Source organism: Marmota flaviventris, chromosome 5, assembly GCF_047511675.1.
Source record: "Marmota flaviventris isolate mMarFla1 chromosome 5, mMarFla1.hap1, whole genome shotgun sequence".
Classification (NCBI taxonomy): Eukaryota; Metazoa; Chordata; class Mammalia; order Rodentia; family Sciuridae; genus Marmota; species Marmota flaviventris.
In genome coordinates, this window is record NC_092502.1 from 33,969,558 (window position 1) to 33,984,002 (window position 14,445).

The following is a 14,445-nucleotide window of genomic DNA, read 5'->3' on the forward strand; positions in this document are numbered from 1 at the left end:
GATTATCTGCTTTGTTGTATAAAAGCTTTTTAATTTCATGTAATCCTATTTGTCTGTTTTTTTGTTGTTGTTGCTTGTTCTTAAGGTCAGATGTAAACAGTCAGTGGATATATTAATTCCTTGAAATGTTTCACCTACATTTTCTTCTAGTAGTTTCAGAATATCAATTTTACATTTAAGTCTTTGATCCATTTTCATTTGATTTTTATACAGAGTAGGAGTTAGGGAACAATTTTCAGTATTTTGCCTGTAGATAATCCAGTTTTTCCAGCATCATATTTTTTGGCCTTTATCAAGAATCAGTGTTTGCTGGGGTTAGTTTAGTGGTAAAGCACTTACCTAGCATGTGTAAGGCCTTAAGTTTGATGCCCAGGACCACTAAAACATAAGACAAACAAAAAATACATAAATTAATTTGCTGTAGTTGCATAAATTTATTTCTGGGAACCTTATTCTTTTCCGTTGGTATATAGATTTTCTATTTTTATGCCATTAGTATCCTGTTTTGGTACTGTGGCTCAGTAGTATGTCTTTTTTAAAATTTATTCTAATTTGATATTTATGATAGCAGAATGTTTATCAATTCATATTATATATATATTCAACAATTTTTCATATCTCTGGTTGTATACAACATAGAGTCACACCATTCATGTCTTCACACATGTACTTAGTAGAGTAATGATGTCCATCTCATTCCTCTGCCTTTCCTACCCCCATACCCCCTCTGTAATATGTCTATAAATCAGATATTATAATGCCTCCAGCTTTGTTTTTTTTTGTTGTTGTTGTTGTTGTTTTGTTTTTGTTCAGGGTCTTCTATGGTTCCATATGAATTTTAGGATTTTTTTTTCTAATTTTGTGAATAATGTCATTGGTATTTTGATAGGAAATAATGCATTGAATTTGTAAATTGCTTTGGGTAATGTGGGCTTTAACAATATTAATTTTCCTAATATACGAACATAGGAGGTCTTTCTAATTTTTTATCTTTTCCTCAATTTCTTTAATTAATGTGTTATAATTTTTATTTTCGAGGTCTGTCTCTTCATTGGTTAAATTTATTCCTTGGTATTTAAAAAAAATTACAACTAGTGTGAATTGGATTGCTTTAATGATTTCTTTTTCAACAAGTTCATTATTGATATATAGAAATACTATTTATTTGTATGTTGATTTTTTTATTCTACAACTTTACTAATTTCACTTATTCTTATAGTCTTTTGGTGGAACTTTTAGGCTTTTCTGTGTAGAGAATTATATCATCTGCAAATAAGAATAATTTTACTTCCTTCTTTCTATTGAATATGGTTATTATTTCTTTCTCTTGCCCAATTGTCTCTGGCTAAAACTTCTAGAACTATTTAATAAGATCAGTGAGAGTAGGTGGATACCATTGTTTAGTGGATCTTAGTGGAACACTTTCAGCATCCCCCCTCCTCCATTCATTATGATTTGGATATGGGTTTGTCATAGCACCCTTTATTATATTGAGGTATGATTCTTCTATACTTGTTCAGAAGTATGTTGTTGTTTTGCTTTGCAGTGCTGTATTAAGACCTCACATTTGCTAAATAAGTGCTGTACATCCTTAGCTCTTTTATAAATTTGATTTTAAAACATAATCTTACTAAGTTGCCCAGGTTAATCTCAAACCTGTGGAACTTGTGCCTCAGCCTCCCAAGTAGCTAAAATTACAGACATGAGCTACAATGCCTGGCTCATTCCTGGCTTTCATTGTGAAGAGATATTGAATGTTTATTGATTGGCCTATGTTGAACCATCCTTGGATCCCTGGGACAAATCTAACTTGATTGTGGTTAAGTGATGTTTTGATGTGATGTTGAATTTTATTTGCTAGTATTTTGTTGAAAATTTTTGCATGCATGTTCATCAGGGATATGGATATAAAAATTTTCGTTTTTTATTGCCGCCTGATTTGGTTTTGGTATCAGGCTAATTCTGGTCTCATAGACTAAATTCAGATTGGTTCCCTCCGTTTCAGTTTTTTAGAGTGGTTAGTTCTTCACTAAATATCTGGTAAAATTCAGCAGTGGAGCCACTGAATCTAGGCTTTTCTTTGTTGGGAGCTGTTTTTATTATTGATTAAACCTCATTACTTGATATTGGTCTGTTCAAAGTTTTTAGATTCAATTTTTCTAGGTCACTTTTGGCCAGAAATATATCCATTCTCCTAGGTTTTCCAATTTGTTATATAATTTTTCATAATAATTCCTAATGCTCTTTTTTTGTGTGATATAAATTATTACATCTCTTTTTTCATTTCTGATTTTATTTGGGGCTTCTCTTTTTTCTTGGTTAATCTAGCTAGCTAAAGGGTTGTTGACTTATGTTTTTTCAAAAGACCAACCCTTACTGGGCACAGTGGCACTCACCTTTAATCCCAGCGCCTTGGGAGGCTGAGGGAAGCAGGAGGATCACAAGTTCAAAACCAGCCTCAGCAAAAGCGAGGCACTAAGCAATTTGGAGAGAGACTCTGTCTCTAAATAAAATACAAAATTGGGCTGGGGGATGTAGTTCAGTGGTTGAGTGCCCCTGAGTTCAATCCCCAGTACCAAAAAAAAAAACACAACTCTTTATTCAGTTGATCTCTACTTCATTTATTCTTCTCTGATCTTTGTTATTTCCTTCTAATTTCAGGGTTGTTCTCACCCCGCCCTCACCCCCTATCCCAACCCCCCAGGACCCTGAGATGTGTTGCTAAGTTGTTTATAATTTTTCTTGACATATTCGTTAAGTTTTTTTGTTGATTTCTAGTTCTGTTCTACTGTGGTCAGAAAAGATATAGAATGTGATTTCAGTGTTCTTGAATATTAAGACTTCTTTTGTGGCCCTAATATATGCTCTATTCTAGAGAGTTCCATATGCTTATGAAAATGGTGAGTTTTTTGCAGTTATTGGATGAAATGCTCTATCAATGTCTGTGTTAGGTCCATTCAGTCTGTAATATAGTTTAATGTATCTTTATTATTGTTGTTTTGTCACTCTATTCATTAATAAAAGTGGGCTGTTGAAGCCCCCTACTATCATTGTATTGGAACCTGTGACTCCCTTTAGCTATTATTAGCTAATAATGTTTTTTTTGTTGTTGTTGTTTTAAACTGCATGCTCTGGCATTAGGTACATATACATTTACAACCATTTTATCATCTCTTTTTTTACTTTGTATTTTGTGGCAGTGTCTCTTCCAAGTTGCTGAGGCTTTCACTAAATTTCGAAGTCTGGCCTTGAACTTGTGATCCTCCTGTCTCAGCCTCCCAAGTTACTGAGATTACAGGCATGTGCCACCATGCCTGGTCTGTCTCAGAGTTTTTGTCTTCATGTCTTTTTTGTCTTATGTAAGCATAGCTACTCCTGGTCATTTTTGGTTTTTATTTGTGTAGAATTTTTCCTAGACATGAATTTCTTATAGTGAGTTTCTTACAGGCAAGATATCATTGAGTCCTTATTTGTTTGTTTGTGGTTTGGTTTGGTTTTGTTTTGTTTTTAATGCATTCATCCAGTCTGTGTCTTTTATTTGGAGAAGTTCATTTACATTCAAGATTATTGTTGATTTTTGTTAGTTTTATTCTAATTGTTTTGAATATCTATTTTTTTAAAGGGTTCATTTTGTGATTTGGTAGTTTACTGTATTGGTAAGATTTGATTTTTTTCTGTTTTGTGTGTCTGTTCTTCCTTTTTCGTACTTTCATGTGTTTGCATAATGGTGGTTATCTTTCTTTCACTTCTAAGGACTCCCTTAAGCATCTGTAGTAAGGTCTTGTGGTGATAAGTTCTCCTAGTTTTTACTTTATTCGTTTCTGAAGAATAGCTGTGCTGGGTATGCCTGTAAGGTATCTGCTAAGAAATCTACTTTTAGTCTAATGGGGGTCCCTTTAAATGTGACTTGGCAATATTCTCTTGTAGCTTTTAGAATTCTCTTTCCTTGTACTTTTGAATTTTTTGGCAAGTCGTGTCCTTGTGGATAAGGACAAGTTTATGTCCTTGTGAAGATCTTTTCTATTCATGTCTTTGGGCCCTATAGGTCTCCTATACCTGGATATCCATATCGTTTGCAAGATTTTTTAAAGATCATAGTATGAACAACTTTAAATGCTGTTAGCTGGTTTGTTATAACACTTTTTTTTTTTTTAAAGAGGTCTTGCTATGTTGCCCAGTTTGGTCTTGAACTCCTAGGCTCAAACAGTCATATGCGCTCAACCTCCCAAGTAGTTTACTACAAACAAATGCCACAGTGCCCAACCACAACATTATTCATTTTAAAAAAAATAGTGTTACTGTATTTTTTATACCTTTGTTTTATTTATTTATTTATATTTATGCTGTGCTGAGGCTCAAACCCAGTGCCTCACACATGCTAGGCAAGCACTCTACCATTGAGCTACAGCCCCAACCCCACAATATTATTCTTAAGGATTACATAATACTCCATTTTAATAATGTGCCATAATTTATTTATTCAGTTTCCAGTGTTTGGTCATTTAATTGTTTCTGGTTTTTCATTATTATTATTATTGGGGTGGGGGAACAAATGCCAGGGATTGAACTCAGGGGCACTCAACCACTGAGCCAGCCCTATTTTGTATTTTCTTTAAAGACAAGTTCTCACTGAGTTGCTTAGCACCTCAATTTTGCTGAGACTGGTTTTGAACTTTAAATTCTCCTGCCTCAGCCTCTCAAGCCGCTGGGATTACAGGCGAGTACCACCGTGCCTGGCCTACTTTTTCACTGTTTTAAAAATGAGTTAAGAAGTTTCTTAGTGAGCTGGGACTCAGCAGTAGCACACTTGCCTGGCATGTGTGAGGCACTGGGTTTGATTCTCAGCTCCACATATAAATAAAATAAAGGTCTATCGTCAACTTAAAAAAGTTTCTTTGTGGAAATATATACCACATGTTAATTTCTTTTTTTAAAAAATATTTATTCTTAAGTTTTAGGTGGACACAATATCTTTATTTTACATTTATGTGGTGCTGAGGATCAAACCCGGTGCCTTGTGCATGCTAGGCGAGCACTCTGCCACTGAGCCACAACCCCAGCGCCTTTCCACATGTTAATTTCTTGAAGAAAAAATAGCCAGAAGAATTATTAAAGTAACTTTAAAACTATTTTATTTTTATATAAGCTGGAGAGTACATATTTTGTTGTGTTTTGATTTTTTTTTTTTTAAAGAGAGTGAGAGAGAATTTTTTAATATTTACTTTTAGTTTTCGGTGGACACAACATCTTTGTTTGTATGTGGTGCTGAGGATCGAACCCGGGCCGCACGCATGCCAGGCGAGCGTGCTACTGCTTGAGCCACATCCCCAGCCCGTGTTTTGATTTTTTTATTGTTGTTTATTCCTGTCTCAACTTCAGTATGTTCTTTTCCCGTGTCTTTTTGGTATAATTTCATAAAACCTGAACAAATACTATATTTTCTCTGGGTATTTGTGTGTTGGCAGCAGGTCCACCCTGGCCCCTGGAGCCCAACCTCCACTAGTTTGTTCTGCATGCCAGTGTGGCCAGCTCACAAGGCCATGGCGAACTTGCGGTTTTTCTGTTCCTGCTTGTCCGTCTGAGACATATGTATCCCATGGGAATGCCTTGACCTTTTCTGGTCTGATGGACTTATTGTTAAGGGAGGTTTCGGTACCTGACAATAATAGATATTGAAACTAAATTTCTCCCCCCTCCCTCCTGCTTTTGGGTAGTTTTCCACTTCTGCTGCTTGGGGTATAAAAAAAGGTGTGTTAGCAATAAAGATTATTATTGACTCCTGGATGAAGAACCTTGGTGTCCTGTGTGTCTTTTAACCTCGCCGTCCCTCGCCGGACTCGGCTCCCTTGGCCGGACGCGGCAATTGGAGGTTCCCACCGAGATCCGGAAAGCAGGGGTAAGCAGACGGGGCTCACCTTCTAAGAAAGAAGGGGGAGGATTGGTTTAAAGATAATTTAAAGAGACAGGGTACGTACCATGGGTAACTCAACAGCGAAGGTTCGTCTGGCCAACGAACTAAAAGAGCTGTTAAATACACAAGGAACAGGAATAAAAACTAAGACTGCAACCGAATTCATTGAAATTATTGCCCAGGCTTGTCCTTGGTTTCTGACAGGAGGATTTCTTACTAATAGTGACTGGGACCTGGTGAGGCATGACCTTCAGAAATTATTGAGGGACCGGGGCTCGGACAGTGTCCCAGGTGCCACCTTTTCCTTATGGAGGTTGGTAAAGGATGCTTTATTAACAGATAAAGTAAAGATCAAGGATCAGCTTGCTGAATGTGAACAGGCCCTTAATCAGGTGCAGGAGGAGCAAATGGCAGAATCCTTAAAGGATGAGGGTCCTCTTGAGGACTCGGGCTCAGGGGGTAGGAAACACCTCCAGATTTCTAAGCCCAAAAAGGATCCTGAGGACCTCAGTTCTCTCTCTGAGGAAGAGGAGGGATTAGAAAGGGAGATAGAGGAATTAGAACATCGCCTTAAAAGGGCAAATGTGAGGGTGCCTAGGGCCCCCTCAGTTGCCGCACCTCCTCCCTATAATCCTGATTGGAATGAGGACGCCCCTACTAGACGGGCAGGGGTCCACTGGGGTTCTAGAGCGGCTCAGGTTTTTCCAATGATTGAAAACGCCGATGCTGACGGACAGCCGGCCAGAGCCCATGTCCCCCTAGCCTTCAAGGACATAAAACAGCTTAAGGAGGCGGTCATTAATTATGGACCTCATGCCCCTTTCACATTGACCCTCTTCGAATCCTTCTCAGCCAGTCAACTGATACCCAGTGATTGGCAGCAACTTTGCAGGGCTGTGTTATCTGGAGGGGATTTCTTATTGTGGAAAAGTGAATATCATGAAAGGTGCCACGAGCTGGCTCAGATTAACCTGAATGCGGGCCATCAACGGCGAAATGCCGAAATGTTAACAGGAACTGGGCAGTATGCCACCATAGGCCAACAAATTAATTACGACCCAGGTGTTTATGCTCAAATAGCCTCAGCTGCGGTCCATGCCTGGAAAGCCCTGCCCATTTCTAAGACTGAAGCAAAAATTTCCAAGATCTCTCAAGGACCCTCTGAACCTTATTCGGACTTTATAGCCCACCTAATGCAGGCGGCTGGAAAAATATTCCCTAATCTGGAACAGGCTATGCCACTTATTAGACAACTGGCATATGAAAACGCTAACACTTACTGCCAAAATGCTATTAAGTCCTCCCGGGCCAAAAGTATAGATGACATGATTCGAGCATGCAAAGATATAGATGGGCCTCATATTACTGGTCAGGTTTTGGCTGCTGCCCTTAAGACTGGAATGCAAAAAGCTGATAACAGGGGAACCCGCTCTAAGGGGTGTTTTAAGTGTGGGAAAGAGGGACATATAAAGAGAAACTGCCCGGAAAGGAGTGAGGGTGCTGGCAGAGGGATGCCTGGAATTTGTCCTAGATGTCATAAAGGAAATCATTGGAGCAGTGAGTGCAGGTCAAAATTTGACATCCAGGGTAACCCAATACCTTCGGGAAACGGGAGCAGGGGCCCGCCCCGGGCCCCGGAAGCCAAAGTGTACGGGGCAGTGCAGGGACAAAACAGTGCCCCAGGGAGTGGGCGTCTCCAACGCCTCCCACTGACCAACCCCTTTCTATCTGGGAACTCCCCAGGGGAACACCAGGAAGCGCAGGACTGGACCTCAGTTCCACCTCCCGAGCGGTATTAACTCCCCAAATGGGACCTCAGACGCTGCCTACTGGGGTTTTTGGACCCCTGCCAGAGGGGACGGTGGGACTAGTGTTGGGACGAGGTAGCGCACCTCAGTGGGGCTTAAAGATTCTTACGGGGGTTGTTGATGCTGATTATCAGGGAGAAATAAAAATAGTAGTAGAAGCTACCCAAGGAATTGTTATTCTTCCCCCCGGGGAGCGTATAGCTCAATTGCTGCTGCTACCCTTAGCTTCCATTCCTGGGCACGCCCTCCGTGGGTCCCGGGGCGACGGCAGCTTTGGCTTCACTGGAACTCCCCAGGCCTTTTGGGTAGCTCATTTGGATTCGCGTCCCAACCTGACCATTGAGATACAGGACAAGGCTTTCAAGGGAATACTAGATACGGGGGCAGATGTCTCTGTCATTTCTGAAAAACAATGGCCACCTGCCTGGCCCCTCCAGAGTCCCTGGGCCATATTACAGGGGATAGGACAGACCCAACCAAAAAGAAGTGCTTCCTTTTTAAAATGGAGAGATGACGAAGGACATAGTGGCCATTTCCAGCCTTATGTAGTGACTGGACTCCCCACAAACCTTTGGGGGAGGGACTTGCTTCATCAAATGGGGGCTATTCTCACTACCCAGACTTTAAAAGGAAATAATAACTTTGTTAATGATGCAATGCTAGACATGGGATGGATTCCTGGAAGGGGACTAGGAAAGAGACATGAGGGCAGAATATCACCTGTGGATCCAGCAGAACAGGTTACCCGGCGGGGAAGAGACCGGAGAGGACTGGGAAATTTATCCTAGGGGCCACTGAAGTGCGGCCACCTCCACTGTCCATTACTTGGTTATCAGAGGACCCTGTGTGGGTAGAACAGTGGCCCCTAACTAAGGACAAATTACAGGCCACTTCCCTATTAGTTCAAGACCAGCTTAAGTTAGGACGTGGTGCCCTCTACCTCCCCTTGGAATACCCCTATTTTTGTTATACAAAAGGGGTCTGGGAAGTGGAGACTCCTTCAGGACCTACAAGCTATTAATAAAACTATGCAACCCATGGGACCCTTACAACCAGGGCTACCCTTTCCTACTGTGATCCCAAAGGATTGGCACCTTATTGTCATAGATTTAAAAGATTGTTTCTTCTCTATTCCCTTAGACCCACGAGACCGAAAGCGTTTCGCTTTTTCCTTGCCTTCCACAAACTTTAGGGAACCTTACCAACGGTATGAATGGACCGTCCTACCTCAAGGGATGACTAATAGTCCTACAATGTGCCAATATTTTGTAGCTGAGGTTTTGCGACCCTTTCGACAGCAGTTCCCACAGCTCTACCTCATTCATTATATGGATGACATCTTACTGGCAGGGCCCAAGAAAGAAAGGCTTCTTCAATCTTATGAAGTCCTCCAATCCCTTCTAAAAGGGGCAGGGCTGGTCATAGCGCCCGAAAAGGTGCAGTTTCAACACCCTTACAATTATTTGGGATACATCATTAATAACATAGGAATCTTTCCCCAGAGACCCCAGTTCCAGATAAATCAGCTCAAAACTTTACATCAGTGGCAGACATTCCTCGGAGAAATACAGTGGCTGCGCCCTTCCTTTCATATTCCAACTGGAGAGCTCAAACCCCTGTATGACCTCTTGCGAGGAGATCCTTCTCCTACGTCGTGTAGAGTACCTACACCAGAAGCCTTACGAGCACTGAGGCTAATAGAAGAGGCTCTGCAGGACATGCAGATTACGCAGATAGATTATTCTCTGCCCTTGTCATTTATAGTTCTACCTTCTAAAATTACTCCCACAGGAGTGTTCTGGCAAACGGGTCCCATTTATTGGGTCCACTTGCTGGCTTCTAACCCCCGGGTATTGACTCCCTTTTATGAGCTAGTTATTAACTTAATTTGGAAGGCTAAATATTTGGGTGATGCATTGTTTGGAAAAACCTTTGACATACTTATTCAACCTTACACTCAAGATATGATACACAAGTTACAACAAGAACATGACCTTTGGTGTCTTTTCCTGTGCAGCTTCAAGGGTCAGATTGATAATCACTTCCCTAAACATAGACTTTTGGAGAGCTTTAAAAGGTGTCCCATTATCTTCCCAAAGATTATGAAAAGGGAACCTATTCCAAAGGCCCAAACTGTATATACAGATGGGGCCAAGAATGGATTTGCCGTCGTTTTTGATGGATCTCAAATTCTCCGACAACCTGTGTCAGGTCAGTCGGCCCAAAAGGCGGAAGTTGAAGCTTTAATCATAGCTCTCAAAGTCTATAGTTCTATTCCTCTTAATGTATATACTGACAGCTTGTATGTAGCCAATCTGGCTCTAGTCATAGAAACAGCATCATATATTGGAAAGCAATCCACCATCACAGAACAACTACAGGTAGTTCAGCTTCTCATTTGGGCTAGACGAGATCCTCTATACATTGGCCACATCCGAAGCCATTCAGGGCTCCCTGGACCTTTGTCAGAGGGCAATGCAAAAGCAGACGCTGCTACTCATGCTGTTGGCCTTTCCTGTGTGACGACCGAATATGACAAGGCCTTACAATTCCATAACAAATTTCATTTAAATGCACAGTCTTTACGCTTCCACACAGGATGTTCACGAGACCAAGCTTTACAGATTGTCTCATTATGTCCAACCTGTGCACCATTTATTCATTCTCCTTCCCTTGAGGTTAATCCAAGAGGACTACAACCTAATGATGTCTGGCAAACTGATGTTACACACTTTCCTAGCTTTGGTAAGCTCTCCTTTATACATGTTTCCACTGACACATATTCTGGCTTCATTTTTGCCACCTTACATACTGGAGAGAAGGCTAAGGACGTAATCAGTCATCTTCTAAAAGCCTTTTCCTCCATGGGCACCCCACGATGCCTCAAAACCGATAATGGTCCCGCATATGTAAGCCAGGCGGTTCAACGGTTTTGCACCCAATGGGAAATTAATCATAAGACTGGAATCCCTTATAATCCACAGGGACAGGCTATCATGGAACGAGCCCATCAACATTTAAAAACTTATTTACAAAAAACAAAAGAGGGGGAGATATACCGGAATTGTCAGGGACCACAAGCACTTCTAAGCATAACCTTATTTACTTTAAATTTTTTACTCCCTGACACTGGAGGGCGCACGGCTGCACAACGCCATTTTTCCCCCTCCCACTGTACAAGATGCTCAAATAAGGTGGAAAGATTTATCCACCGGAAAGTGGCAACCCCCGGCTCCACTCTTAGCTAGAGTGAGGGGAGCTGTATGTGTTTTTCCCCCAGGAACTGAGAAGCCCATTTGGATCCCGGAGCGCTGCACCAGACCGGTGAATGAAAATTCAAGACAAAATGAAGTTCCCAAAATGGCTGATCCTGCCACTGTTGTTCTCACCCCTTCAAGTGAGTGCCGAGACACACCTCATGAGCTGGACCCCACTTGTGGCATTCCTTCTGGACAGGTTTGCTGAAGGAGGGCTTGACCCCCCACCTGGGAATATTCATGAATATCTTTTTGGAGCCCCTTGTGAGTGTAAGGGAGGGCCCCGGCACTCGGCCCCCTCTGGTTATATCCAGAGCATTGATTGTGGGACTAAAGTAGCCTATATGGCGGCTGAACTCAATCAAAACATCGGAGGATTTGAGCAACCAAAATGGGTATGTGTTAATAAGCCCGGACTTGTTGTCCCAAATCCGACCGAGACTCTTGGAAGCTGTCCCGCCACTTGTCATTACACCCCGGCAATGCACATCTCCTGTTATACATCGGCCTCAATTTGTGTTCATAATCAAGGAAAACAGTATTTTGAGGCCATCCTAACTAACACCCGTGGAGAATGGGGGACCACTTATAATTATATTCCTTTTCTTGGTGACCGGGGAGGGGAAGGCATCATGACTCGGTTAACGGAGGCGGGATGTGAGGGCGTCGTGGGTAAACCTTCCTGCTGGCCCATGCAGGCCCCCATCGGAGTCTCTGATGGAGGGGGACCCACTGATGCTATCAAACACCTTCAGGTGATTAAGCTTTTAAAGCCGGAGATTCCTAAGCCTACATACCACCCCTTGATATTGCCCAAATCCCAGCTTCCTGATTTAGATGCCAATACATTAGATATCCTAGAAACTACCTTTTCTTTACTTAACAGTTCCAATCCTACCCTTGCTGGTGATTGCTGGCTCTGCATGACGGCAGGTGCAGTCATGCCATTGGCGGTTCCCATCAATTGTACCATTGATGATGACAACACATGTCAATCTGGGCTACCCTTTAAGGTGCAGCCTCTAGGTGGTTTTATGTCATGCCTTCTGGGCATGATGCAAAATAATACCTATGATGTTGATGTTGGAGTCTCTTCCTTTGGAAACTGCTCATTAATAAAGAATTACTCCTCACCTACTCCGCCCATTTGTCCCCCTAATGGTACAGTCTTTATGTGTGGTGGAAATTTAGCTTTTCCTAGGCTCCCAGCAAATTGGACTGGCGGTTGCGTTCTGGCATTACTGCTTCCTGATATCACGATTATCTCAGGAGATGAACCCCTACCTATTCCTAGCCTAGACATCTTAGTTAGAAGACACAAGAGAGCTGTGCAGGCCTTACCACTCCTTGTTGGCCTTGGAATAACCGCTGTTGTGGGCACAGGCACGGCGGGATTGGGTACGGCTATACATTCTTACCGCCGCCTATCTCAACAGCTTATAGATGATGTGCAAACCCTGTCGGGAACCATTAAAGACTTACAAGACCAGATAGACTCTCTAGCAGAAGTAGTTCTTCAGAACAGGCGGGGTTTAGACTTGCTTACTGCCAATCAAGGGGGAATTTGTTTAGCCCTTGGGGAGAGGTGCTGTTTTTATGCTAACAAATCTGGCATAGTTCGCACAAAAATTAAACAACTCCAAGAAGACCTAGAAAAAAGGAGGAGGGAATTATTTGAGAACCCTCTCTGGACTGGACTTAATGGATTTTTGCCTTATCTTCTTCCCTTATTGGGACCATTGTTAGGCCTCCTTCTAGTAGTGGCAGTAGGACCCTGCATTGTAAATAAGATAGTACAATTCATTAAGGATCAAATTAATATCTTAGCCTCTAAGCCAATACAGGTTCACTATCAACGCTTGAAGATGGATGATCGCCTCTCTGAGATATACTTCAGACCGATCCGAAGATGAGTGTCCTCCTTAAAAGAAGAACTCCTGCCATATCTTTTCTCTATGCATACCTCTCCCTCTTGCCTTCCTGTACTAGGATCTTTGCTGTCTAATCTCTCGGTCCAATCACATCTGCCATTCGGTGGTGACGGTCGTGGGTCCCGTAGGTGGAGACGGTTAAGCGTTCACCGCAATAATGTCTTGATAGGTCATAACACCTTGAGCTGATCTTGTAGTACCCAGTGACGGGCAACTTTCACGCTTGCTGTGCGACCTAAGACAGGGAATCGGGGCCTTCCCAGAGACAGGTAAGCATCGCAAGGGCTGTGAACGACCTAAGACAGGGGCTACTTGATTCCCACTGGCATGCAAAAAACAAAAGAGGGGGACTTGTTGGCAGCAGGTCCACCCTGGCCCCTGGAGCCCAACCTCCACTAGTTTGTTCTGCATGCCAGTGTGGCCAGCTCACAAGGCCATGGCTAACTTGCGGTTTTTCTGTTCCTGCTTGTCCGTCTGAGACATATGTATCCCACGGGAATGCCTTGACCTTTTCTGGTCTGATGGACTTATTGTTAAGGGAGGTTTCGGTACCTGACAATAGTAGATGTTGAAACTAAATTTCTCCCCCCTCCCTCCTGCTTTTGGGTAGTTTTCCACTTCTGCTGCTTGGGGTATAAAAAAAGGTGTGTTAGCAATAAAGATTATTATTGACTCCTGGATGAAGAACCTTGGTGTCCTGTGTGTCTTTTAACCTCGCCGTCCCTCGCCGGACTCGGCTCCCTTGGCCGGACGCGGCATTTGTGGTTTATGCTTATGGGTCCTTTGCTTTTAGCCCTCTAGTGAGCTAAAAAAAGTTTGTTTTCTTTTGTGTGTACTGGTCTTCCAAATGGAGCAGAACAGAGCAGTAGGCACACTGCTTGGGATTCTGTTTACTGATACCTCTTTAAGTGCAATTTTTGCATATTAGACTTACACAGTTACTATTAGGTAGTTATTTAACCAAATACTATCAGAAATTTGACAAATCATAGGAAGAGGAGAACTAAGTTGATTTAAGACAAACTGATTATTAACCATTAAACCAGGTTAGAGAAGGCTTTTTTTTTTTAATAAATGGCATCATACTTGCATGTTCTATTTCTTAAATTAATCGGTCTTTTTCTTAAAAGCATATATTGTAGACGTGAGAAAATGCAGCATTGAGAGGCTTTAATTTACTTTTTATTTTTATTTTTTTGCATTGCTGGGGATTAAATCAAGGGCCTTGTACATGCTGGGCAAACACTCTGCTACTGAGCCCTTTTTATTTACAATTTACTTATTATTTACTATTTATATATTATATTTACTATTTGCTTATTATATGTTTAGTTGTAGATGGACACAATGCCTTTACTTACTTAATTTTTTTAATGTGGTGCCGAGAATCAAACCCAGTGCCTCACGCCTGCAAGGCAAGTGCTCTACCACTGAGCTACAGCCCCAGCCCAGTCCTTTTTATTTTTAGACATAGTCTCCCTAAATTGCCATGGCTGACCTCAAACTGGCAATCCTTCTGTGTAAGACTCCAAAGTAGC

General features: G+C 41.9%; 2 protein-coding genes across 2 annotated transcripts in view; both read left to right on the top strand.

The window, feature by feature from the left end:
* LOC139705751 (rap guanine nucleotide exchange factor 6-like) overlaps window positions 1–14,445 on the top strand; it is a 159,766-nt gene that overhangs the window by 46,658 nt on the left and 98,663 nt on the right.
* On the top strand, window positions 3,627–13,568 carry LOC139705752 (syncytin-1-like). Its single transcript, XM_071612121.1, has 2 exons — window positions 3,627–5,896; window positions 11,000–13,568. The coding sequence occupies exon 2, from the start codon at window positions 11,048–11,050 to the stop codon at window positions 12,887–12,889; it is 1,842 nt and encodes a 613-aa protein (XP_071468222.1). The 5' UTR covers window positions 3,627–5,896; window positions 11,000–11,047; the 3' UTR covers window positions 12,890–13,568.

Excerpts from the sequence above, each read along its gene's own strand:
- LOC139705752 (XM_071612121.1), top strand. The coding sequence starts at position 11,048 with ATGAAAATTCAAGACAAAATGAAGTTCCCAAAATGGCTGATCCTGCCA.